The sequence below is a fragment of the Geospiza fortis genome, unplaced genomic scaffold (genome assembly GCF_000277835.1).
Source record: "Geospiza fortis unplaced genomic scaffold, GeoFor_1.0 scaffold373, whole genome shotgun sequence".
NCBI classification, from domain to species: domain Eukaryota; kingdom Metazoa; phylum Chordata; class Aves; order Passeriformes; family Thraupidae; genus Geospiza; species Geospiza fortis.
The window spans coordinates 707,527-733,411 of NW_005054518.1; the positions used below are offsets into that span (position 1 = coordinate 707,527).

The following is a 25,885-nucleotide window of genomic DNA, read 5'->3' on the forward strand; positions in this document are numbered from 1 at the left end:
CCAATCACTTGTTTTTAAAATTTTAAAAGTTTCATAGTAATAAAATGGTTATAAAAATAGTAATACAATTAGAGTAATAAAAATTTGGACAATTTGGATTAGGACAATGTGAAACAATAGAAACAAAGAGTTATGGACAGTCCGGGTACCTTTTTCTGGGCAGCACGAGCCCAAAAAAGGACCCACATTAACAGAGGATTAACCCTTAAAAGCAATAGCTTGTTGGATATTCATACACCTCATACATGATGGATAAATTCCATTCAAGTACAGGATTCTGTCTGGTCAGTGTCAGCTTCTTCCTCTGAATCCTGACAGTGTCTTCAGGCCTCAGCAAGGCAGGAAGAAGTTCATTTCTTCTGATAATGGAGCAATAAATTCTCTTTCTCTGAAAGATTCAGGTGTCCTGTGGCTGCTATCTCAGTGCAAGTCTTTTCTTTAAAAAAAGTATCTTACTTAGCATAGTTTCTATTTTAACATTTTGTTATAACCTAAAACTATATTTAACACACTACTAAAAAAATTAATACAGCATTACTTTCTAACACAACACATATAATATTCATTTTAATATTTGCAAAAAGCCAATCATAAAATGCACATTTTTCACAAAGGACAAATGATCCAAATTTCAGGCCCAAGAGCATAAACAACGTGGGCTGAAGAGAGAAAAACAAGGATAGGACTGCATAACCTAAAGCTGTAATTGGAGAATTAACTCCAATATGCTAATAGACTAAAACTTACAAAAGTGTGAGACCCAATGACTGGTGGGGCATTTTGTGACCATTTTGGGTTCACCTGGTGTGTAGCTTTGCAGGGCTCTTGTACTACCCAAAGTGGATCCATTGAGGCCTCCTAATAAATCCCTACTTTATTCCTTAGCTCTGTCCAGTCTCCGTTCTAGGTCAGCCTTCTCAAGGCATCAGTCCCAGGGACATCTGGCTGAAGGACATGATTTGGGTGTGGATGGCTTCATGCCCTTGACCAGGCAGATAATTCTGATCCAAAGTTTTATTGTTGAATCACAGAACCCCAGGGTGGTTTAGATCTTAAAGCCCATCCAGTTCCACCCCATGCCATGGGCAAGGGCACCTTCCACCAGACCGGGTTGTTCCATTATGATAAACATTGTGTTTCCTTCCTTGGCCCCTTTCTGGACGGTTTTGAAAAGAAAAAGCAGCTGCTCTTGAATGAGGGGAAGAAGAAAAAAAATCTTCTGGATTTCTTCAAGATTTCTTGTAGTAACCTAGTGTTTTTCTGCAGTAAAATGAGTGATGTTCCCCTTGTCACCCATGTTCTGTGTGCAGAACAGGTGTTTGTACCTTCATTTAACTCCCAGTATCTAAAGGCTGGTGATTTTTTTTCCTCTGGGAAGCTGTAGGCAAAGAAGTTACAATTCCAGTTTGAGAAATGATGACTTGTGAAAGTGGCTGAATAAGAGAAATGTTGTCTGGAGGGGCTTTCAGAGACCTCCTGTCCAGCCATCAGCTTGCAGGGCAGTTCCAGCAGATCTAGATCAAGTCAGCTTTGTTATTTTCTCCAGCTGTCTCTTTCAGGAGAGACATCCATCCACCCACAGCCTGTCTGGGGAGAGAGTCCTGCTTTCACAATTAGCTCAGTTATCAGAACTACGGAATTTTAGCTGCTAAAAAGCCTTTTTGTACTATTAACCCTGGAGTTCTGCTGCTGCTGCTGCTGAAGGCTGGGGAGTGTGGTGTGGGGCAATGCATGGGCTGCCCTGCCCTGTTCCATGGTGCAGTTGGAACTGAAGGGCCAAATTCAGCTGTTAGAGGAGAATGGTGCTGTAAATGAGCCCAAAAATGGGCTTGCAAACACTTGATTGCAAACAGATGCACCAGTGGTGCATCTTGTGGGTGTGGGATGGGGAGTGATGGGTATTTATATATAAATACCTTTTGTGAAGGTATTTATATATACCTTCATATATGTATCTATAGTATATATTCTTAATATATTGTATATTATAATGTGTTTTATATATTATATACATAAAATACTAAAATATATGAATATATATTTTAAATATGATATTATATGATATGATATATGATATGATATGATATTATACAATTGTGAAGGTATTTATATATACCTTCATATACGTATATATGTTATATATTTTTAATATATTGTATATTATAATATGTGTTTTATATATTATATAAAATACTAATATATAATATAATATAATGTAATGTAATGTAATGTAATGTAATGTTATATTATGTTATGTTATGTTATGTTATGTTATGTTATGTTATGTTATGTTATGTTATGTTATGTTATGTTATACAGTACATTTCTTTAAAACATCAACAGACCTTTGCAGCTTGGGGAATGCCTGGGCAGGACTCTGAGGGTGCCCTTGTGCTGCTGCTCTTGTCCTTCCCGGGCGAGCTCCAGGCTGGGGGCTGAGGCAGAGCTTGCTCTTGCTTTGGTGGCAGGTGGAGAGCGGCCGAGCTGATCCGGAGCGTTCCCCCAGAGGTGCTGCCTCAGCTGAGGGCCAAGGTGGCTGCCATGGAGCTGCTCAAGGGCCACAGGGCTGACATTGGCCTCCAGAGAGCCTGGCGGGGCAACTACATCGCACTGGTGAGTGAAGGGACCTGGGCTCAGGGGGCTGGAAGGGGAAAATTTGGGAAAGTGAGCGTTGGTTTATTGGGAGGGGAAGTACTTAGAATATTCCTCTGTTCATGTGTGTTCAAAACCTTGACTTCCACTGCACTAGGAGTGATTTTTGTGAGTCCTGAGCAGCACTAAAGCAGTGCCATCAGCTGTCTCTGCAAATGGGCAGAGCCAGGCTTCACTGGGAGACTGAAATGCTAGAATGGAAAGCACAGGGACTGAGAGAAATTCTCTCTAGGAAGATTTGATTGCTTCCCTTTACTCCATCCTTCCTTGGAGCACTTTGGTGTGTCAAGGTTTGGTTTCCCAAAGCACAGAAGGGTGGAGGGAGCCATGTCCTGAGCCTGTCTCTGCTTTTGCAGAAACCAGACAGCCCCCAGAGCTCAGGCTCCTTCACCCCCGTGGCCAACGAGCTGAAGCGCAAGGACAAGTACATGAACATCCTCTTCTCCTGCCACGTGCGCAAGGTAACGGGGCTGGGGTGTCCGGGGACCAGGAGGTGACCCTGGGGTGCTGGGACAGCACTTCAGAGCACTTCCAAGGAGCTGCATCAGGGATTTTTGGGTGGAGCAAGGTTGGGTGGCTGCTGGGGCCTCATCGTGTCAGTTGTTGAGTCCCTGCCCATGCAGAGTGCTGGAGCTGAATGGTCTTTAAGAACCCTTCAACCCAAACCATTCCATGATTTCATGATCAAATCACTTCATTCTGCATGACTGGTTTGGGGCTGACATTTTTTTGTAGCAGAATTGGGTTTTTTGTTGACTTGGTTGGAAGATTTAAACAGCTAATTAAAAAACAGACTTGTTTAATTGTTGTGGGTAGCTCCTAATGATACTGGTTGGAAATATCTGTCAGGGAAGGATATTTTTAATTTTACAAAGCCAACAGTGCTGTGGGTGTTCAGGTGTTTTTAAGAAGCTGTATATTCTTTTAATTTGTAAATACTGCAGTTGGTCCCCACATGCACAGTTATTCCTTATGATTCTGCAGATCTAGACAATTCATTCTGCAGCACAAAATCTCACTTTATAATAAAACTTTGCAAGTGGTAGTGAGTTGTATTGTTTATTTAACAGTGATTTGTGTTCATAAAAATAGAAATCTCTTCTTGCTTTCCAAGCAAAAATATCTCAGTGGAGTTTGGTGTTGCTGTGTCCACGTTCTCTGGGAGGATGTGGTTCACAGGATTGAGGGAGGAGCAGGCCAGTCTGAATCCAAATTTCCTCTTTACAGCCTCACAACTCTTGGGCTGAACCTCCCTCAGGGACAGAGAAATGCAGAATCCCCCTGGCTTTTTTCAGGTTAGGCTGAAAACAAAATAATTCCTCTTCTAACTCATTGAATGAACTGATTCCAGTTGCAGCTTCTGGCTAAACTGGGATAACTGTAGAAAGGACAATATTCAGTTATTAGAGATGTGATGATGGGAATTGTGGGTTTGGATGGGAATGGAATTATGGTGATGGAATCACTGGGGTCTGTGTGTGATGGACACAGTGTGGGAGTTTTATCTGGTCCACTGTTGTGCAGCTCTCCAGCCTTTAAGTCCTTGTGTTTCTCTTGCTCCTGGTTCAGCTCTCAAGGACAATCTCCTGTGCAGGCACAGGGAAAAGCAGATTCCTGAAGCACAGATCCACATTTCATCCTGTTCCCTACCTGCCAGGACAGAGCTCTTGCCTCCAGACAAGTGTCAGAGCAGCATTTGTTGGTTTTGGTGTATGGAGGAATCTCTGAGCATTCCGTGTTTTTTACTGTGACTGTGCTGGAAAAATCCAGTTTTTGTGGGTTTGTTGCATTGAGATGCCAGCACTTCAATAGTAGAAGCAGAATGGGGATGGAATAGGTGTTACCCATCATAAAGTGGATTTCTCCTGAGCCTGAAAGGCTTTCAGTGCTCTCAGAGGCAAAGCTTTAAAGCTGTGGGTGCATTAAAAGGGCAGCTCAGCTGAAATCACAAATATTGCAGGATTATAGCCTTGCAGCCATATGGGTTTTAAAGTATCTTGTAACTTTCTTTTAACTTTTGAAAGGTTAAATTGTTGTTGCTTTCTTCTCACAAAAGGTAGGATTTGTATTGTAAAATCAGGGTGCCCCCAATGTAGGGAATGATTGGCAGCTGACTCCATTGATTCAGAAGGCTGAACAATTGCTATATTATATTATATTATATTATATTACATTACATTACATTATATTATATTACATTACATTACATTACATTATATTATATTACATTACATTACACTACACTATATTAAAGAGATGCTGTACTGCATAGAGTACTAAAGAATACTGAAGAAAACTCATGACTGTCTCCCAACAGTCAGGACACAGATTTTTCCCCAGTTGGCCCAAGGAAAAAATTGGCTCCATTTTCCCCCAATTGACCAAGGAAACAAAACAATCGTCAGCAGAATCCAACTGACAAATCACTTCAGGTAAACAATCTTCCCAACACATTCCACGTGTGCAAAAACAACAGGAGCAGCAGGTAGAGATAAAAATTGTTTTTCTCTTGTTCTCTCTGTGCTTCTCCAGGAAAAAACCCTGAGAGAGAGAATTATGGTTCTCTGTTCAGAGAATGTGAATGCCACAGACCTGATCCCCTGCTGGCCTGCTAAGTTAGGGATTCCTGGCATGGCTTTGGAGCCATCAGCATTGCCCATCTCTGGCAGTGCCCAAGGCCAGGTTGGACAGGGCTTGGAGCACCCTGGGACAGTGGAAAGTGTCCCTGCCATGGCAGGGGTGGCACTGGGTGATCTCCAAGCACAAACCACTCCATGATCTCAGCACTACTGAGGACAAGCCTGCAGCACTGTGCCATCTCATGGATGTGTAAGCCTGGTGATTGCAGAGCCTCTCCATGTCACAAATGCAATCCATCCCATCCAGATCCACACTGGGATGGGGCTCCTCCCTCAGGGAAGCGTTTGTCTTCTGCCTGTACAGACAAGAAATGTCCGAGGGAGCAGAGCAGGGAACACAAACACTGCTGAAATGAGAAGGTTAACACAAACACTGCTGAAATGGGAAGGTTAACAGGACAAGGGTCTGACATTTGAGAATTTAGCATTTCCCTTTCCAAGCAAGGCACTTCCTCAGGTCGCGTTTCTGGATCTGCAGACTGAGCAGCAGTGAGAGCTGTTGGACAGGAGTGACTCTGTGCTCTGACTGCAGGAGCACAGCTGGGAGCAGCCTTTGCCCTTCACAGGAAACCATTTCCATCCTAAGCTGTTTAAAATGAAAGTGTTTCTCTTGTCAGAAATACAAATTTTGGCATCCTGCCTCTTACCCCAGAGTAAGGGCAGTCCCTGGGTGACCCTCAGTGCTGGGGCAGAGGGAATCTCTCCTCATTGCTGCTCTCTTCCCTTTGAATTTTTAAAAAATAAATTTTTAAATAAATCATCAGGTTTCTTCTCTTTAACCTTGATTTTCCCATGTGCAATCTGTTGGATTATGGGTTTTTTTTTGGTTTAGAGATGGGGTAACTGAGAGGTGTTTTAAAAATTTTTATTTTATTTTTAGTTTTATGAAGGTATTTATATATACCTTCATATATGTATATATATATAATATATATATATAGTATATTATAATATGTTTTCATATATTATATATAATACTAATATATATGAATATATATTTTACATATTATATTATATTATATTATATTATATTATATTATATTATATTATATTATATTATATTATATTATATTATATTATATTATATTATATTATATTATATTAGTACTATAATATTTAAATCTATAATATTTGTTTTACATATATAACAAATATTACCTGTAAATCCATTTCCCACATTACCAAACACTATTGGCCCAGGGTGGCACATGGTGCTGGCACGTGCAGCCTGGCCCAGTGCTCAGGGCACATTTGTCACATCTCTCATGTTAAACCTGGTTCCTGTGGGTTTGTAGGTTGTGTTTGATCTCTGCTGAAAATTGACTCACGTGAAGCTTTACCAGGGGCCTGCAGAGTGAATTATAGAAATGATATTGTAATTATCAGGTGATTTCATTGCTTCCCTTAAATAATTCTCCCGAACAAAGCAGCAATTGACAAAAAAAGGCTGCTCGAGTTCATCCGTGCTGTGTTTTCATGATTCAGCTTATTTGAGGATTCCTGAGCAAAAACTGTGCTGCTCCTGCTCTTCGTTTATATAATATTGTTTTATATATATAACAAATATTATCTGTAAATCCATTTCCCACATTACCCAGGGTGGCACGTGGTGCTGGCACGTGCAGCCTGGCCCAGTGCTCAGGGCACATTTGTCACATCTCTCATGTTAAACCTGGTTCCTGTGGGTTTGTAGGTTGTGTTTGATCTCTGCTGAAAATTGACTCACGTGAAGCTTTACCAGGGGCCTGCAGAGTGAATTATAGAAATGATATTGTAATTATCAGGTGATTTCATTGCTTCCCTTAAATAATTCTCCCGAACAAAGCAGCAATTGACAAAAAAAGGCTGCTCGAGTTCATCCGTGCTGTGTTTTCATGATTCAGCTTATTTGAGGATTCCTGAGCAAAAACTGTGCTGCTCCTGCTCTTCCCTGAGGCAAGAAGGTGTTGGTGGGAAGGTGTTAAAGGGCACTTTGGTGAGCTGGGCTGAATGTTTTATTTCTGAAGCAGCATCAGCCTTGCCCTGTGGCTTCCTTCAGCTACTAAGTCACCAAACCACATGTGAAATAGTTGTTAAGTGTCAACAGCAATGTCAGGTGTCAGCTCTTGGAAATGTTCAGTCTAATGCACTTCTTTCTTTGCACAGAAAACACATTAAAAGCAAAAAAATACTGGGCAGCTTGAGCAGATACAGATGGAGCCCAGAGCTCACTCATTTTTAAACACATTTATGAGTAAAGCAGCCCCTGTGACCTGTCAGATATTGGCTCATTAAATTCATTGACACAGAATATTTTAGCTGATGACATTGATCTAATGAATTCTTCAGGAAGAATCTAGAACATTCTAGATCAGGAAGAACTTCCTGGAAAGGGAGCTCAGGCCTTGGCAGGGGCTGCCCAGGGAGGTGTTGGAGTCCCCATCCCTGCAGGTGCCCAAAGAGCACCTTGATGTGGCGCTCAGTGCTCTGGGCTGGTGACAAGGTGGGGACTGGGCACACGTTGGACTTGATGGGCTGGGAGGGCTTTTCCAGCCTCAGTAATTTTCTGGTTTTAAGCCTAAGAAGTTAATTTATTCCAGGAGCTGCTCTCCAAGTGTTGAGCTGCTGGTAAAGTTTTCTTTGCCTGTGTGGGGGCCCAATTTCAGCAGCTTGAGCTGAATAGTAATGGGGGGCTCTGTTTGGAGCAGTTTTTGCAGGAGGGTAGAAAGGCTTTGAAGCCTTGCTGAGGGGAGGGGAACGAGCTGTGTGGTTGCTTCCCTGCAGTAGGTACAGGTAGAAGCAGGTCATTCCTGCCCATGGAAAAATCCATCTTTTCTGAGCATTATGCTGCTCTTCACTTTTTCAAAGGAAATTTTCAAGATTTTTGCCTTAGGAGAAACCAAATGCATATTTCATGCAAACCTCCAGATTTTGTTGGATCACCTAGGAAACAACTCTCTCTCTTTATTTTCTTTAGAATAAGGTTTTTCTTCTCACTTTTCCCTTGTCACTTGTGGCACCAAGCTCCATTGACAGGATCATCTCTTTCAAAGGCCTCTGCCCTGCAGTGTCCAGAGGCCGCTGACAGAAACCTGAAAAAGTTCCTTGAAGATTTTTCAGCTCTTTGCCAGATCTTCATTTCCCCCACGAGCTTGTCAGGAAGCTAAATTAGGACTGATTCCCATTTGGATCAACAAGATATAAATACAGAATGCCCAGAAGGTGCAGAGAACACAATGCTGGGAAGGGCTGTTCCCCAGGAGGGAATGAGCTGTAGCTGAGAACAGAAGGCCTGTCCTTACTCCTACAAGCCCAGTAGTGGTATTTGCATTGTGAGTGCAATTTTGAGTGTAATTTTGTGTGTGCAAATTTGTGTGAGTCTCTTCTGTGCCTGCTCCCCAGTGGGACAGTTTTTACTTTAACCCACAGCAGGTATTATTTATACAAATGCACTGTCGGTGCACGAGGCACCTGGAGCTTGGAAAAAGCTGGAAAGACATGAGAATTTGCACCTCAGGTGAGATGAGCTGCTGGGCCTCTCCTTTGGTACATTTCTTTAGCTGAATTTTAATACTAAAACCAGCAGGGAGCCATGAGAAAATAGTGGGGTTGAAACCATGCCTGTAGAACTCCCACAATATTCCACAATATTGGCTTGGAATACACCAGGGAATACACCCCTGGCTTTGGGGTATTTCAAAATATATCAGCGGGGTCTGAAGGTGAGTCCAGGTGTGACAGAGGCCAAGGACACCTGGCATGGATCAGAAATAGTGTGACAGCAGGAGCAGGGCAGTGACTGTCCCCTGAGCTGGCACTGCTGAGGCACCTCCAGTCCTGGGGTCAGCTCTGGGCACCTCATGGGGAGAAGGACCTGGACGGGCTGGGGGTGTCCAGGGCAGGGAATGGAGCCCCAGGAGGGGCTGAGGGAGCTGGGAAGGGGCTCAGCCTGGAGCAAAGGAGGCTCAGGGGGCCCTTGTGGCTCTGCACAGCTCCTGCCAGGAGGGGACAGCCGGGGGGGTCGGGCTGTGCTCCAGGGAACAGGGACAGGAGCAGAGGGAACGGCCTCAGGCTGGGCCAGGGGAGGTTGGATTGGATATTGGGAAAATTTCTTCACAAAAAGAATGATCAGGCATTGGCACAGCTGCTCAGGGCAGTGGTGAAGTCCCCATCCCTGGGAACAGTGGTCAGTGGCAGCCTTGGCAGGGCTGAGGAACCATTTGACTTGGTGATCTCAGAGGGCTTTTCCAGCCTTTCTGGCTGTGAAATCTGAGTGTGCTTCCCCTCTCTGCTTCCCCTCTCTGCTTCCCCTCTCTGCTTCCCATCTCTGCTTCCCAGGCAGCAGCCACAGCACCTCCTGCCCTGGGGTGGCTCTGGTGTCACAGCACCAGAAATCTGCTCCCTTTGTCACCAGGGGCTGGGCATGGGACAGCAGCCAGGCAGGGTCATGGCAGTGCCCAGGGAGTGTTCGCTGTGTCAGACTCTGCAAACAAATCACAGAAAATCAATTACTTGATTGATCTGAGCTCTGAGGGGCAGATCCAGCCCCAGGGACTGGACTTTGGTTCAACTCCCAGGACCTGGAGCATTGAGAGCCCCGAGCTTCCCCAAATCCTGGTTGAGGAGCTGGTGCTGCTCTGCTCCAGCACCCAACACGTGGCACCAGGCACTCCTAACCTACTTTCTCAGGGCCATTCAGTGTTTCATAGCCTTTAGGCTTTTTTTCTCCCATTCATCTGCTTCCTAAAATAATCCTGGTTACTCAGCATCTCTTCCTGTGAGATTCCCAGGCCCTCAATCATGTTCTTCACCTTCTCTGAACCACCAGATTCTCCTTCACACTCAGCACCCTGGTCCTTCACAGGCTGTTCCAGGTGAACCAGGGCTCCCAGGACATTATTCCCATGTTATTCTAGCCTGTGCCAACATTTTTTCTGAGCTGCCTCATGTCTCTGTGCCAAGATGTCTCCAGAGCTGTCTGAAATCATCCTCGGTTGCTTTTTCTGAGTCAGTGCCGTTAATGTAAAGCTGTCACAGAGCTCCCCAATTTGCATTTTTTGCCTTTATCTGCTCTGAACTTTGTCACTCTGCTGCCTCCTGACTGAGGATATTTAAGTTCTCCCGTTGTCTCCTGATTTCACCCTGGAAAATCCTATTTATGTTCATCCTCCTTCACGTCTTACCCTTGTCTCCCCTTCTCAGTTGATTAATAAATATCTCAGTGACTGTGATACAACCATGACTCTGGTTTTGCCTCAGTGAAAAACAATTTCTACTTTGTGTCCTACTTTCTTAGGCACTTCCAACCCTGGTGAGTGTTTAGTGCTGAGGGGCATCCAACAGCCTGGGTGAGGTGGAGCTCCAGGGAGAGCTCAGAGCCCCTTCCAGGCCCAAAGGGGCTCCAGGAGAGGGGACAAGGGATGGAGGGACAGGACCCAGACCAAGGATGGCCCAAAGCCTCAGGTCTGGGCTGTGCCAGGGCAGGAATTCTCCATTTGGGATCCCCAGAGCTCCTGGGTAATGTGAGGACAACAGCCTGGGATTGGGATCCACTTGTTCAGGGCTTGAATGTGGCTGGGGGGAGCATCTGGCCTTGGTTTGAGTGAAAACTGGAATTTCCCAGGGTGCCACAGCTCTGCTGGGTGGCTGGGAATGTTGCTCCTCTCTCTCTTCATGATGGGATTCCAGGGACCATGTTCCCTTTCCACTGCTCCAAGGCCCAAGGAGAAAACCTGCTTAGGAGCTGTGTGGGTTTGGGGTATTCTTGTGTGAATGTTGTCTGTTTGTGAGTTTAGGGTGTGTGTTGTGTGAGTTTGGGGTATTTTTGTGTGAATTTTGACCCTTTGTGTGTTTAGGGTATTTTTGTACAAGTTTGGGGTATTTTTATGTGAGTTTGGAGTATTTTTGTGTGAATGTTGTCTGTGACTTTAGGGTGTGTGTTGTGTGAGTTTGAGGTATTTTTGTGTGAGTTTGGGGTATTTTTGTGTGAATTTTGGCTGTTTGTGAGTTTAGGGTGTGTGTTGTGTGACTTTGGGGTATTTTTGTGTGACTGGGGTATTTTTGTGTGAGTTTGGAGTATTTTTGTGTGAGTTTGGGGTATTTTTGTGTGAGTTTGGGGTATTTTTGTGTGAGTTTGGAGTGTTTTTGTGTGAATTTTGGCTGTGTGTAAGTTTAGTGACTTTGGGGTATTTTTGTACAAGTTTGGGGTATTTTTATGTGAGTTTGGAGTATTTTTGTGTGAGTTTGGAGTATTTTTGTGTGAATTTTGGCTGTGTGTGAGTTTAGGGTGTGTGTTGTGTGACTTTGGGGTATTTTTGTACAAGTTTGGGGTATTTTTGTGTGAGTTTGGGGTATTTTTGTGTAAGTTTGGGGCATTTTTGAGTGAGTTTGGGGCACTTGGCACTGCCCATTTCATTCCCTGTGTTCCTGCAGTGGTCAGTGGGACTCACAAGGTGTTCCTGTGCAGGTGAATCGCTTTAACAAGGTGGAGGACAGGGCCATTTTCATCACTGACAGACACCTGTACAAGATGGACCCCATGAAGCAGTACAAGGTGATGAAGACCATCCCCCTCTACAACGTGAGTACAGCACTGGGGATCCTCATCTGGGGCTCTTTCAGGGCAATGTCTTTACTCTGTACCTCCATTTTCATATCCATAAAATGGAAAAGGTCCTTGGGTTGCAGTTTCTGATATATTTAATGTTTTTATAACAGTTACAGGGCAGTTATTGCAACACCAAAGCATCAGGGTGGGATTGTTGGGGTGTCCTGGGCAGGACCAGGAGTTGGACTGGATGATCCTGGTGGGTCCCTTCCAACTCAGCATGATCATATTAGCTTTTAATTTTGGTGCATAAAATAAAAGCTAAACCCCAAACTGCCTCTTACCCTTCTCTGTGTCTCTGAGGGCTTGTCTGATCCTTCAGGTTGTGCTTGAATTTATTTATTTAGATTTTTTTTTTCTATTTGTTCATGTTTAATGTAAATCCTACCAAAGCTAAACTCAGAATTATGGTGAGGTCTGGCCTTGGGGGTAGCAGGGTGCAGCTGCCAGGCAGTGGATTAGCAGGGATGGAAGGGGTGGGCAGCCCCTCAGCTTTGCTCCCCAGCATCCTGGAGCAGGGATTCAGCTGAGTCTCCCTCAGCCTGAGGTGCTCTGGTTATCTCCAGCCTCCAGAGCCTGCCTGGAAATGCCCTGCACAGATTTTCTGGGATGTTTGCATTTGGAGAAATGACAAACCTGGCATTTCTGCATTGCTGGGAGGGCAGGGATGGGATTAGGGTGAGGGTGAAATCTCATCTGCAGATGTGGAGGGGATGATTAGCTCAGGCTGCATCCATAATGTTGGGTTCAGAATCTCCTCCTGCCCTCCTTGCTGGGCACCCAGCACAGAGTATCCATGGAGTAGCTACTCCCAGTAGGAATCCTGGCTGCAGCAGGCAGTGTCTCCATGGCAGTGCCTCTTGTTTTGAAAGGCAGCTGCCCTGAGCAGCTGTTTTCCTGGCTGCTGTTCTGTCCCAGCACTGGTGTCTCTGTGCTCTGAGGGGCTGGCAGCACATCCTGCTGTGTGCCAGGGGCTGTGTGACTGAAAACCGGGGTGCAGATACCCCTAGCCTGGTGAGCAACAGGGTGCAAACACCCCCAGCCCAGTAAAAACACCCCCAGTGTGGTGAAAACACCCCCAGCCTGGTGAACAACAGGGTGCAGACACCCTCAGCCTGTGGAAACACCCCCAGTGTGGTGAAAACACCCCCAGCCTGGTGAACAACAGGGTACAGACACCCTCAGCTTGGTGCAAACACCCCCAGTGTGGTGAAAACCAGGGTTAAAACACCCCCAGCCTGGTGAAAAACTGGGTGCAAACACCCTCAGCCTGGTGAAAACACTTCCAGCCTGGTGAAAATCAGGATGCAAACACCCCCAGTCTGGTGAACAACAGGGTGCAAACACCCCCAGCCTGTGGAAATATCCCCAGTGTGGTGAAAACCAGGTTTCAAACACTTCCAGCCTGGTGAAAAACTGGGTGCAGACACCCTCAGCCTGGTGCAAACATCCCCAGCCTGGTTAAAACACCCCCAAGCTGGTGAAAACCAGAGTGCAAACACCCCCAGCCTGGTGAAAATCCGGGTGCAGACACCCCCGGGCTCCCAGCAGAGCTCAGACACGCTCCCAGCCTTTTAGCAGAGGGCTTTTCCACACCTGATTTTCCAGGTGTTCCCACCCAGGTGTTTTTTGGTGATGTGGACAAGGCAGGATTTTGTCCATCAGGATTTCTCACTGTTGGTTTCTCCACCTTTACCTTAACCAGAGTGTCTGGGTCACTGAAATTCACTGAGTGCAGGATTAATGAGACATAAATCTGTTTATCCCAGGTTTAGGACAATGTCTGTTTTACCTGTGTTTCTGATGGGTGTAAAGGTGCAAATTTACATTTACATGTACATTTACAGCAGCACAAAACCAGATCATTTGTCACCTGAACATTTCCCTCTGAAATCCTTAATGCCTTAAACATTAGAGCTAAGCAAGTCAGGTAAAAATTCAGAAAGAAATTTCAGAAAGAATGTTACTAAGAAATGTCAGTAATTGTTGCTTTTTCACCAATAAAAGGTGTGTTTAAAATAGAATATCCATTCCTACAGAGAGCCCTAGGGCAGGCTCTGTGGTGGTGCTGTGTTGGCTGTTTTGGCTGTATTTTGGCTCAATATTGGTTTTATTTTGGCTCTGTGTTGTATTTTTGGCTGTATTTTGGCTCAATATTGGTTGTATTTTGGCTCTGTGTTGTATTTTTGGCTGTATTTTGGCTCAATATTGGTTGTATTTTGGCTCTGTGTTGGTCATGTGGCTGCTTTGCAGTTCCTCAGGACCAGAGCAGTTAATGGTCTGTGCAGATAGGTCTCTTGCTCTGAGAATTCTCCCATTTCTGCAGCTATAAATCAGTTTTATTGATAGATCTGCAGTTATTCCCTTCAGTAACCTACCCCAGGCAATCTTGGCCAGACAGTTTCTTTGACCTGAGCAGGAGTCCTTGAGATTCCAGGGGTCCTGGAGTGCTTGGCACAGGAGGATTGGGTCCAGGAGATCCCCTGCTCACCCATACAGGCTGTCAAGGTAAATTCCAGGATGGAAATTTGATTAAACCAAGCTTTGGTAGATTTGGTGGTGTAAAATTCCAGCTCTGTTCACAGCCTCCCCCTGTACCTGGGGAGGAGCCCCAGCCCTGCCTGGGCTGCCCTGGGACTGGGGTGGGACTGATCCTGCAGGTGGATCCAGAGCCCTCTGAGCTGCAGGAAGAGGAGAGGAGGAGAATTTGAGGTGTCTTTGATTTATACACAAAATATTTCACAGAATAATGGGATTGAATTTGGATTGAAACAGATCTTAGAGCCCACCCAGTGCCACCCCTGCCGTGGCAGGGACACCTTCCTCTATCCCAGGCTGCTCCAAGCCCCGTCCAACCTGGCCTTGGGCACTGCCAGGGATGCAGGGGCAGCCCCAGCTGCTCTGGGCACCCTGTGCCAGGGCCTGCCCAGCCTCCCTGGGAAGGATTTTTTCCTAACATCCAATCTAAACCAACTGCCTTCCAGTTAAAGCCACTCCATTTGTCTTTCTCTTGCCAGGATTTCTCAGATTTAACCCTGGCAAAGTCAATCCTGTTGAGCAGTTTGTTGTAATTATGGTTTATATTTGTTACCTAATGTTTATATTTGTGTTGTTTTTCCACCCCTGAGTTGTTTTGCACACTCCCCCCATTTTTCTGTGCCTCCTTTCATGGAAGCCCTTCCACCATGTGGAAGGAGCTGATCATGATACAGAAATTCCTTCATTTTTGGGACAAGAGCAATGGTTTGAAATGCTCTGAAGGTTTTTTGAGGACAAAATGGACAATAATGGCACCAGTAGTGATGTGTATCCATGGAGCAGCCCTGATGAGTGTTCTCTGGGAAGAGGGATGCTCCTTCCCATGCCCAGGGCTGCAATCCTCTGCCTGCTGCCTTTCAGGAGCGCCCTGCCAGCACAGCAGCATCCTCAGGGGTGGTGTTTCCATGGAGATCTCACTGGAGACACTCAGCTGATGGCTGCTGCACACACCAACTTGTTTGCAGCTGAGGAAATCTCTCCCCATCTCCCAGAGCCAGGTTTGCCTGGAGTCCCTGCTGTCCCTGCCCAGTGCCAGCTCTGCACTGGGACAAGGGGAAAGGGCTGGGAACTGAACCAGGTTGAATTTGCTTTAGATGGAAGGAAGGGATTTTTTACAGTGAGGGTGGGCAGGCCCTGGCACAGGGTGCCCAGAGCAGCTGGGGCTGCCCCTGCATCCCTGGCAGTGTCCAAGGCCAGGCTGGACACTGGGGCTTGGAACACCCTGGGATAGTGGGAGGTGTCCCTGCCACGGCAGGGGTGGCACTGGGTGGCTTTAAGGTCCCTTCCACACAAACCATCCCATGGCTCTGGGTGAGGAATGTGCCCAACCTGACAAACAACAGCTTCCCTGGCAGCCCTGTTGGTTTTCCACGTGAAAATGCTGCTTTGGGGGATTCTCTGTGTGGATTTTTTATCTGCCAGCACTCTGGCATTGCCTCAGAGTACCAACACACAGTGCCCTTCTTGTTTTTACCTGAAGTAAAATCAAACAGGTAATGGCTGAGAGGAATTAAAGGCACCCAAGCAGCAAAAGGCTCTTGCAGCCACATCTCCCCTGCACTGGTGAGCACAATAAAGGATGTTCTGCAGAAGCTGAGGATTTTTTCCTGCTCTTCAAGCAGGGCCAATATTAGTGTTGGTAAATACTGAGATAAGCACCTTCTCTGAAATTATTTCCTTTGTGTGGCATTTATTCACTCAGAGTCTTGTAGGGAGGGGTGAAATGGGAAGATTTTGAAGGGCTCTTGGCCTTCTAACAGGGTTCTGTTGAATAATTAATGTTTAAATTGCCTTTTCAAATCCAACACTGCGACTTGTTCATCTTTCACACTCTCTGCACATTTAAAACCTTGATGGCAGCAGTCCCTGTGGTGCTATTGTGCTCACAGGAGGGTATTTAAGCATGCAAATTAATTTTAAGGGACACTGTAAAGCCAGGCAGCTGTCAATGCCTGTGCACGAGGTGGAGCTTGTTGGGAAAGCATTTCACAACCCCAAAATAGCCTGAACAGGGAATGAACTCCACCTGTGCTGGGGCAACTGGTGACAGGAGAGCCCTGCCTGGGGCTGCAGGGTCAGCAGCTGCTGCCCTTCCTTCCTGGGGTAAAAACCAACAAAACCCCAGGGGCTGCACCTTGTGTGGAGTCTGATCCCAAAAATAGGGCACAGACCAGGCTGCTGGGCTGGGCTGGGCTTTTCTGGGGTGGCTGAGGCATCCAGAGCTGCTGCAGCAGCTTCCTTGGGAATAACACATGGTGAGCAAAGCCAGGGAGCAGCCTGAGCCCCCCTGGGCTGGCAGGAGTTGGGAATCTCCAGCTGCACTGGGGGACACAGGAGCCTTTTCCCCTAAACAAGGGAATAATGAGACTTTAATTTCAACAAAATGCTTCATGGGTGCCTCTCACTTGTAGGGGAATGGGGCTTCCCTCTGCAGATTCCTGGATGGCTCAAAGGAGCCCTTTAATGGACAGGGAAAGTCCTCTGTGTTCTCTCTGTACTCATCATCCTTTCACCTTTCTTATTTTATTTTATTGTATTTATTTTATTTTATTTTATTTTATTTTATTTTATTTTATTTTTATTGTTTTATTTCATTGCATTGCATTCATTGTATTCTATTTACTTCATTTTATTCTATGTCTTTTGTCCTATGTATTATATTCTATGTATTTTATCCCAATTATTATATTCTATTTATTTTATTCTGTTTTCCTTTCTCTGCTTTGCTGTACTTGCCTTTTGAGGCTTTTTTTGCTCTCTTTCCACTTTGTTTCCCCAGCACAGATCCTTTTTCTGCTTTTCTAATATTCATCTGAGTAACCTGTGCTCCCAGATTCCCCCTCCTCTAAAAATTCCCTTTTTTTTCCTTTATGAGATGATGACAAAGCTTTTGATGAGGCAAGTGCAAAAAGAAAATTCCAGAAAATAAAATACCCAAACCAAACCCTTGCCCCTTTTCATTTTGTCAGAAGAGGCAGACCTTAACCCATACCTGAACATGGGAATCATTGTGGCTTTGCAGGGTTTGTGACTCAAACTCTTCCTAAACTCTTGTTGCCTGCACATCACAGTGGCACAGAGTTGTTCAGGTTGAAAAAAACCTTTAACATCATCAAGTCCAGCGTCAGCAGCACCAAATCACATCCCCAGTGCCACATCCACACATTGATTGGACATTTCCAGGGATGGAGACTCCAGCCCAGCTGTGCCAGGGCTGTTCACCCCTTTTCAGTGAAGGAATTCTGGCAATGTTCCACCTGCCCCTGCCCTGGCACAGCCTCAGGCACCTTTGGTTTCCCAGAGTGAGGTTTGGAGAGGCTGCTGGGCAGATGAGGGTGACAGACACTCCTGGTGAGGGTGACAGAGGGTGACAGACACTCCCATGAGTGTGACAGACACTCCTGGTGAGGGTGGGACTCTGTGGGGTCATCCAGGGGGATTCTGGGGGGAGCTTTGACCTGGGGTGCTGGGGGAGCAGCTGGGGACATCCCTGGGTGCTCTGTGGCCCTGGGGGCACAGCAGTGACACAGGGGCAGTGACACAGGGACACAGCAGTGACAGAGGGGCACAGCAGGGACACAGCAGTGACACAGGGGCAGTGACACAGGGACACAGCAGTGACAGAGGGGCACAGCAGTGGCACAAGAGCTGCTGGGAGCCATCCAGGCAGGGTGGGGACTCTCCCTCACACCTCCCAGGCTGCTGAATTCCACAGAGCTGCTGTTGTTTCTGCTTGCTCGGCTCCTGGGGGGACAGCCACCCACTGCCACCCTCAGCTCCCTGCTGGAGCATCCTGGAGAGGAGAGAACCAGCCTGGCAGTGCCACAGGCACAGGGAATCAGGGAATGGCTGGGGTTGGAAGCACCTTAAAGCCCATCCAGTGCCACCCCTGCCATGGGCAGGGACACCTCCCACTGTGGGATTTTCAGAGTCCCCCAATAAAGGGAGGAAATTATGACTCTGACACCATGTTCTTAGAAGGCCAATTTATTATGATATTATATGATGTGATGTTATGTATATATTCTATTCTATTCTATTCTATTCTATTCTGTTGAAAGGATACTTACAGAAGGCTTAACAAGATAATAATGAAAAACTTGTGACTCTCACCAGAGTCCCAACACAGCTGGGTCCTGATTGGTCATTGAGTTAAAACAATTAACATGAAACCAATCAAACAATCACCTGTTGGATAAACCATCTCCAACCATATTCCAAAGCAGCAAAACACAGGAGAAGCAAATAAGATAATATTGTTTTCCTTTTTCTCTGAGGCTTCTCAGCTTCCCAGGAGAAGACTCCTGGGCAAGGGGATTTTTCCAGAAAATGTGACAGTGACATTCCACTGTCCCAGGCTGCTCCAAGCCCCATCCAGCCTGGCCTGGGACACTTCCAGGGATGGGGCATCAACATTTTTATATCAGCACAGCCAACGGTGTTGTCCCTTTCTCTCCTCAGCTGGTGGGGCTCAGTGTCTCCAATGGGAAGGACCAGCTCGTGGTGTTCCACACCAAGGACAACAAGGATCTCATCGTTTGTCTCTTCAGCAATGACCCCTCCAACGACAGCAGGATTGGGGAGCTCGTGGGGGTCCTGGCCAGTCACTTCAAGAGGTCAGTGCTGGGCTGGGGCTGGGGCTGCTGGACACCCGTTCCAAAGTGGAGACCATCCCTGGAGTCACTGTGGTGCTGGGCTGCAGCCCTGGGATGCCACAGTGACCTTTTCCTCCTGACATTTTCGGGGCACGCTTTTTACCTGCAACACTTGGTTGCCTCTTCTGCCTTCCCTGTGTGTGTGTGTGACAGCCACAGGTGTCTGGGGGACAAATATCACTGAAGGTGCACTTGGGGTGTGTCACAATGGCTCCTGAGGGCTTCCTACAGCCAAACTCTTCATATTTAAAATTAAAATGGAGTTTTTCTTTGCTCAGATTGACCTCTGCCCCAGTACCATAAATCACCAGCAGGTGATTTATTGCTTGAGCAGTAAATCATTGCTGTGCAGTCATCTCTGCTCCCTGAAGTCTGTCTATCCTGTAAATCCCTGAGCCAAAGCTGGTGACTGGGTATGGGGATATCTGGGATTGAGCTCCTGGGGCAGCAGGAGTCACCTGGATCCCAGGAGTGAATTCCAGGCTGCAGCAGGCACAGGAAGGAGCTCCAGGAGAAGCAGGGTGTGCAGTGAGCACATCTTTGGGTTGTTTCTGGCTGCTCCAGAGGACGTTCCCAACAGGAATGGTGCTGCCAGCACCTGCAGCCTTGGCTTTGCTGTTCACAACCTCCACAGAACTTTACAGGTCAATCTCCACACAGAGCTGTGAGTGGCAGGAGAATGAGAGGGAATTTTGGTCACTTTAGGGTATTTTTCCATGAATTTAGGAAGACTGTGCTGGTCCAGCCCTCTCACCACCAGAGTGTACTGGCTGTGCTTCTTTGGGCAGGGGCTGGGTCCTTTGGAAATGAATTCTCAGCATTGGTGTAACTTGTTTGGGGAAATTCAGTGCTGCAAAGCAACAGAAAACATTCTCTGGCTTTGCTTTTACCTAAATCTCATTTCATGGCAAAGGCAGCTGCTCTTGCAGGCTCAGGAGATTCTGTTAGGCAATATTTGTTTGGGGATCCTGGAAGTCCCTGGAGTTCTTCATCCAGCATCACCCTCAGGTGGCTGATGCTCCTTGGGGCCTTCCAGCTCTCTGGTGTGGGGACAGGCTGTGACACTGTTGGTTCAGTGTCCAATTACCCAAAATTGCTTTTAATTTGCCTGGATGGGTCCCCCAAGCAGCAGCCCTTGTGTCACCTATCCCCACTCAGCCTCAGGCAGAGGTTTAATTTCAACAAAGATGTTGTGACCATCAGCCTGTAACATTGCACATTGTTCTCCTAAAGGTGGGAACTGCTGATTTCCAGTTTCTTACACTGATTTTAACAGTGGCATTTCTATCTTTCAAAAGAATTTGGTTTAATCTAATCCCTGTCTGTAGAAAAAATGGCAGTTAAATATATTTATGTGCTGATCAGCTCCACTTAACACAATATTAGCATTATTTTAGTGCTTCAAATGACAAATCTCAGCACTGCTGGGTAAATGGGAGAGCTGCTGTAGAAGCCCATTTTTCTCCAACATCCAATAAAAGTTCCTGGATGAAAGACAATACACAGGACAACTTGCATTTAATTTCCCAAATATATAAATGTCATGGTTTCCCTCTTCAAAGCAATATCTGTAAATCAAACCATTCAGGAATGTATTCATTTTTCCATCACTTTCCATTTTCCTAGAGTCACAAACTCCTGTCAGAGACTGGGATTAGCTGAGCCAGTGCTGGGGAGGCACTGGGGGAATTCCTCATTAGCAGGGGAATTCCTCATTAGCAGGGGAATTCCTCATTAGCAGGATTAGCTGTGGGTGTGCCTTGCCAGGGTCGGGTTTCCCTGCCCTGCCTGAGGAGGAGCTAAGGCTGGAGCCAGCAGGAAAATCTCCAACCTAAAAGTTCAATTGCTTGCAAGATCCCACCCGTGGTGGGGTTTAGGAGCTCTGCTCCATCTGGGATGTGGGAGCAGCTCCTGTGGGTTCTGGGGCTCTCTCTGAGCATTAAAAGCAATTTCCAGCCATCCCAGCACCCATCCTGAGTCCCTGCTGGGAAGTTTGGCAGGGCTGAGGTGTCCCAGGCGCCTGTGGTTGTGTGGGTGCTGGTAGGTGATGATCCTTTAACTGTGTGTGATAAAACCATGTGAGTTCAGTGCCATTCTGTGGTGTAGGAAAGGGGAGGAGGAGGCTGCTGGTGTCACCCAAACCTTCTCATCCAGATGCTTTCTATCAGGTTTTGGTTTTTATTCCAAACTCTTTGAACTGGGAACTTCAATGCTGACCCATCTGTTTGGGAATTTTGAACATTTTCAGCAAGAAATAGCGTGGATATTTTAGAGCAATTACAGAGGTGACATCTGTCAATGCTGCATTCTGCAGCTGCTTTTGGGCACAAAAGGCCCAAAACCAAAAACATTTGGGAATGTTTTGCCTAATTCACATTTCTTTGCATCACCCATGAAAACTTCACAAAGCTGTGTCTTTTAAAAGTTATTCCTGGTATGAATTGTTTTACTTTGGGATTATGCTTCACAAATAAGTGTTTATTCAGGGGAAAACTAACATGAGGCTGCTGTGAGCTGTGACATTTTTAGTGAGTTAACAGGAGTTCAAGTCACACTTCTATGAGTCAGCTGGATTGGGTTTTTTTTTTACAATTCAGCTGAATTCCCAATGGAAATGATGGGAAGCTGGATGAGGTGTTGATGTAGTGAACACAAAGTTCATGTGTGCCTGCAGAGCAGTGTGCAGTGTCCACGAGCTCCCCTGGGAATTTCCTGGCTCAGGGTTGGGCATCTCCTGGCAGAGCCCAGCCGAGCTGGGATCAGCTGGGGTGATCCAGTGGAACCTTGCAGGAGCAGGTGTGTGAAATCTGCTCTCAGGATTTCTGCTGGTCAGAGTGACCCCAAGATGTGTTAGAAAGTCTCTTTTTCCCAGCCTGGCAGTCAAAGCAGGAGTCAGAACTCTTCAGTTCTCGTTCTCAAGGTTGTTTATTGTTTCTTATCTATAAAATTCTTTCTCTGGCCTGCCGAGGTCCGTTCACACCTATGTTAGACAGTGAGCTTCTACTCTAAACCAATCTAAAAGTGCCAACATCACAGCAGAAGATAGAGGCCAAGAAGAAGAAGGAGAAAGGCAGGACACACCCCAATTCCTCCATCTTGCCCCATTCTAAAAACCCCAAAAATCTAATTTTCACCCCGTGACAGACTAACTATCATTCTACTTAAACTTTTGTGGCTTCTAATTCTTCATATAAGGTTGGTAATTGTTTTTCCAAGGGATAAATCAAAGGCACAGGGGGCTTGGGCTCTGTGCCAAGGTCTCTGAGCCCCCTGGGCAGGGTCTCGAGTCCTCCAGGGCAGCCAGAGGGATTTCCTGGCATCCTTCTGCCCTTGGTGCCCAGCAGGAAGCAAAGGGGCTGTGTTGAGCTCAGAGCTCAGTGCCCTCATCCTTGGTGTGCCAAGGCAGGGAGCAGCTCCTGCTGGAGGACAGGGGTGGCTGTGGAAGGGAAGGATTTGTATTTTCCCTTTCCATTTTACATCCTCAGGGCCCCTGAGGCTCTAGAGGATGTCTGGGGCCAGCAGTGCAGGGCACTGAGGGGTTCCTGGGTGCCCTTCACCTGAGGTGACCCAGCTGTGGTCACCCCCTGTGCTCCCACCCGTGTGGGTCCCCCCCATGTGGGTGACCTGAGGGTCCCCAGGGAAGGTGCCCAAGGCCCATCCTGTGCCCAGGGCTCATTCCCTGCCCTCTGGGAGCAGGCAGGGGCTGTTCTCTCTGCCTGCCCACACGTTGGGATCAGGGAGTGGCTGCTCCAGTGCTTTCTGGTCCCAAATCCCCACATTGCCTGAGCCGCAGCCCTTGGGCTCCTTCCAGGATTCCTGGAGGGAAGGGGGAGTTAAAAGAGCAGTCAAAAGCAATCCCTGCAGAACTCCAGCAGAAAATCACTTGCCTGAGGATAATTTTCTATTTTCCATTGCTCTTTGGGACCTGTCAGCCAATTTCAATCATCAGTGTGGCCTGGATTCATTTTCCTCAGTTCTGGGCCTTACCCTGGAGCGTTGCTCAGGTCCTGATGGAGCAGGAATTGCCCCAGGGGGGATCTCAGCCTGCCCCAGGGCTGTGGCTCCAGCTCCTGCCCCACACAGGGCTCCTGGTGCTCCTCAGGAAGGTCCCAACCCCTGTCCCTGCCTCCTGCCCTCCATCCCTGCATTTCACTGCATCAGGGAGGTGGCAGAAACTTCTTGGGTTGGGGAAGTGGAGAGGTTTGGCTGCTGGATTTACTGTCACCTGCACCTGTGTCACTGTAACACAGGGATGTCCTGGGCAGGTGGAGGAAAAAAAAAAAATATCTAATAAAAATTTAATATATATATACATATATAATATATATTATATAATATATGTTATATAGTATATTATAATGTATATATTATGTATTATCATATATTATAATATATAACATATTATATCTATTGTATTTTATTGTATATTTCATTATAATATATATTATATATATACATTTTCATATATATTTCTATATAGTAGCAATAAATATATTCTGTATATAATATATATATACAGAAATTACATTTATTACAGAATTACAGATGTAATTTGGAGCCACCTGGGACAGTGGAAGTGTCCCTGCCAAGGCAGGGGTGGCACTGGGTGGGCTTTAAGGTCCCTTCCCACCCAAACCACTCCATGTTCCCCAGTAATCAGCTCTGGTAATTCCTCTGTCCACCTCACTGTTGTAGCTTTGGTTGAGAAATGAGTTTTGCTTGAGAAAACAAATGAAAGATTTGTTGTTTTGAGTGACTCCAGGGCACGGAGAGGTGGAATTACAGCACCCTGCTGAGACTGTTTCTGGTTTAATTCTTGTACATCCTGGAAAACTCTTGTTGCAACTTTTTCCAAACACTTGTCCTGTGGGAAGGGAACTCATCAAGAAGAGGATCATTCCCTTCCTTAAAACTCATCTTGCCACTGCTGCTGCTGCTCATCCTCCATCTCTGAGTGGCTCCCTGGCCAGGGAAGCCTCCCCAGCTCACATTCCTGTGGAAAAGTATTTTTTTGTTACACTTCTCAATGTGTTCCTGACATGGAAAAATAGATTTGTCTCCCTCAGTGTTGGATTAAGCCTTTTTCTGACCCAGAGATGGGTAACTGAGAGGTGTTTTAAAAACTTTAATTCCATTTTCAGTCTCATGTGAAGGGTGAGACAATACAGATGTTGTAATTCACAGTATTACAATCAAAAGGTGACTATTTTAAATTGCAATACATTATAAGTGTTTCTTAGCTTATCAGCTGTTGCTACACCATGCTGTGAATGCCTTAAAGCCAAACATCTCAAATTACCCCTCATGAATATTATTACAATGCATCTTTCATAGTTCTATTTCTCTGAAGTATCTAATCTTATTTACAAAACCATCCTTTGAAACTTGTTTCCAGCTCCATTTCTCTCTCAACAATGTCTGTCCTATTCCGTGGCATTTCTAAGTCAGCATTTCTTATCTCAAAGTTTACACACAGATACATTCTATGTAAGCCTTCTATCAGACCTTAAGAATTTTCTACAAATCCATTTCCCACACCTCAGTGCTGGGTTTGTGACACTGAGAACACAATGAGCCCCAGGGAGGGGTTTGGGATCCCCCCAGGCTGATGAGTTTGTGTGGATCCTTTATTTGAGTCCCAGCCTCTGCATCTAAAAGTCAATTCTCGTGTCTGATAACATAAATAGTAACAATTAATTGTGTTTCATGGTCTTCCTTTGAGTCCAGAGAGGTTTTTTGGTCAGTTTTCCTTCCCTAATCTGCCTGTGCCCTGCTACCATTGCCAGCACCAATTTTGTACAAAACCCTCTGGAAAGTGGATTCAATTTGATTCCTTTTTATCCTTTATTCCAGCAGCCCTGTGTAACTTTGGTGCTTTCCCTTCTCTGAGCAGCTCCTGGATGCTAAAGCTCCATGTCCGGGGTCCTCCTGGGAAGGAGCTCTTGGTGAAAATGAAGTTCTTGGGGCTTGAGGTGCTGATTGATATTCCTTCCCATGGTGCCACTTGGGGTTTCCTGGAATTGTTCTGTGTTCAGGAAATCTTCCCCAGGGCACTTAAAATTCTGAATTACTTTGGGAATTTGCACCCAGGTTTCCTCAGTTACTGTAATTCCTGGGAAATAGATCTCCAGTGACCCAAAAATCCTCTTGAGTGACCAGAGGGGCTCTCCAGTGTCCCAAGGTGCTCCCAGAGATGCAGAAGTTTCCTCCAGGACCACAAGGTCCTCTCCAGTGGCCACAAGGTCCTCTCCAGGCCACCACCCCAGTGTGATATTGTACAAATGATGTTTGTTCTCACTGACCCTCTGCAGAGTTCTTTGAGTTTCTGGATTCATTTTCTGGCTCCAGCTGAAGGATCTGCTGGGTTAAACAGGTGAATCCTTTCCATCCTTGGACAAGCTAAAGCACGAGGGTGGAACTGGATTTTTTGTGGTTTGGGAGGAAAAAACAGCATTGAGGTTGTCAGAAGAGGTGAGCCAGTCCTGGAGTAGGAAACTCAAAGCCCTCATCCTCCTGCTCCTCCATCCTCTTCCTCCTCCTCCTCTTCCTCCTCCTCTTCCTCCCTCAGGGTTTCAGAAGCCTCAGACCCCTAAACATGAATTTTATTTTTAGAACCTTCAGCATTTTCTGTGTCATTTATGAGGCTCTGTCCAGCTCCCTCCTCTCTTTGAGATATTAATGATCAGAAAGCAATTCAGGTCATCAGCCCTGAGGATCAGGAATTCCTGCCTCCCACAGCCACCCTTCCCAATCCAGCTTCCCTGTTGGTGCTGGGAACTGGGGATTTCCTTCAGCAGTGGGAATAGGAAAATGGA

The 25,885-nt window shown here is 46.2% G+C and overlaps 1 protein-coding gene across 1 annotated transcript in view; it reads left to right on the forward strand.

The window, feature by feature from the left end:
• Positions 1-25,885, forward strand: part of MYO1D (myosin ID) — a 124,168-nt gene that overhangs the window by 48,539 nt on the left and 49,744 nt on the right. The window contains exons 18-21 of the mRNA XM_031063629.1: positions 2,469-2,613; positions 3,009-3,113; positions 11,737-11,850; positions 18,877-18,993. Of these exons, the coding sequence (XP_030919489.1) occupies positions 2,469-2,613; positions 3,009-3,113; positions 11,737-11,850; positions 18,877-18,993 (481 nt within the window). The remainder of the gene's footprint in view (positions 1-2,468; positions 2,614-3,008; positions 3,114-11,736; positions 11,851-18,876; positions 18,994-25,885) is intronic.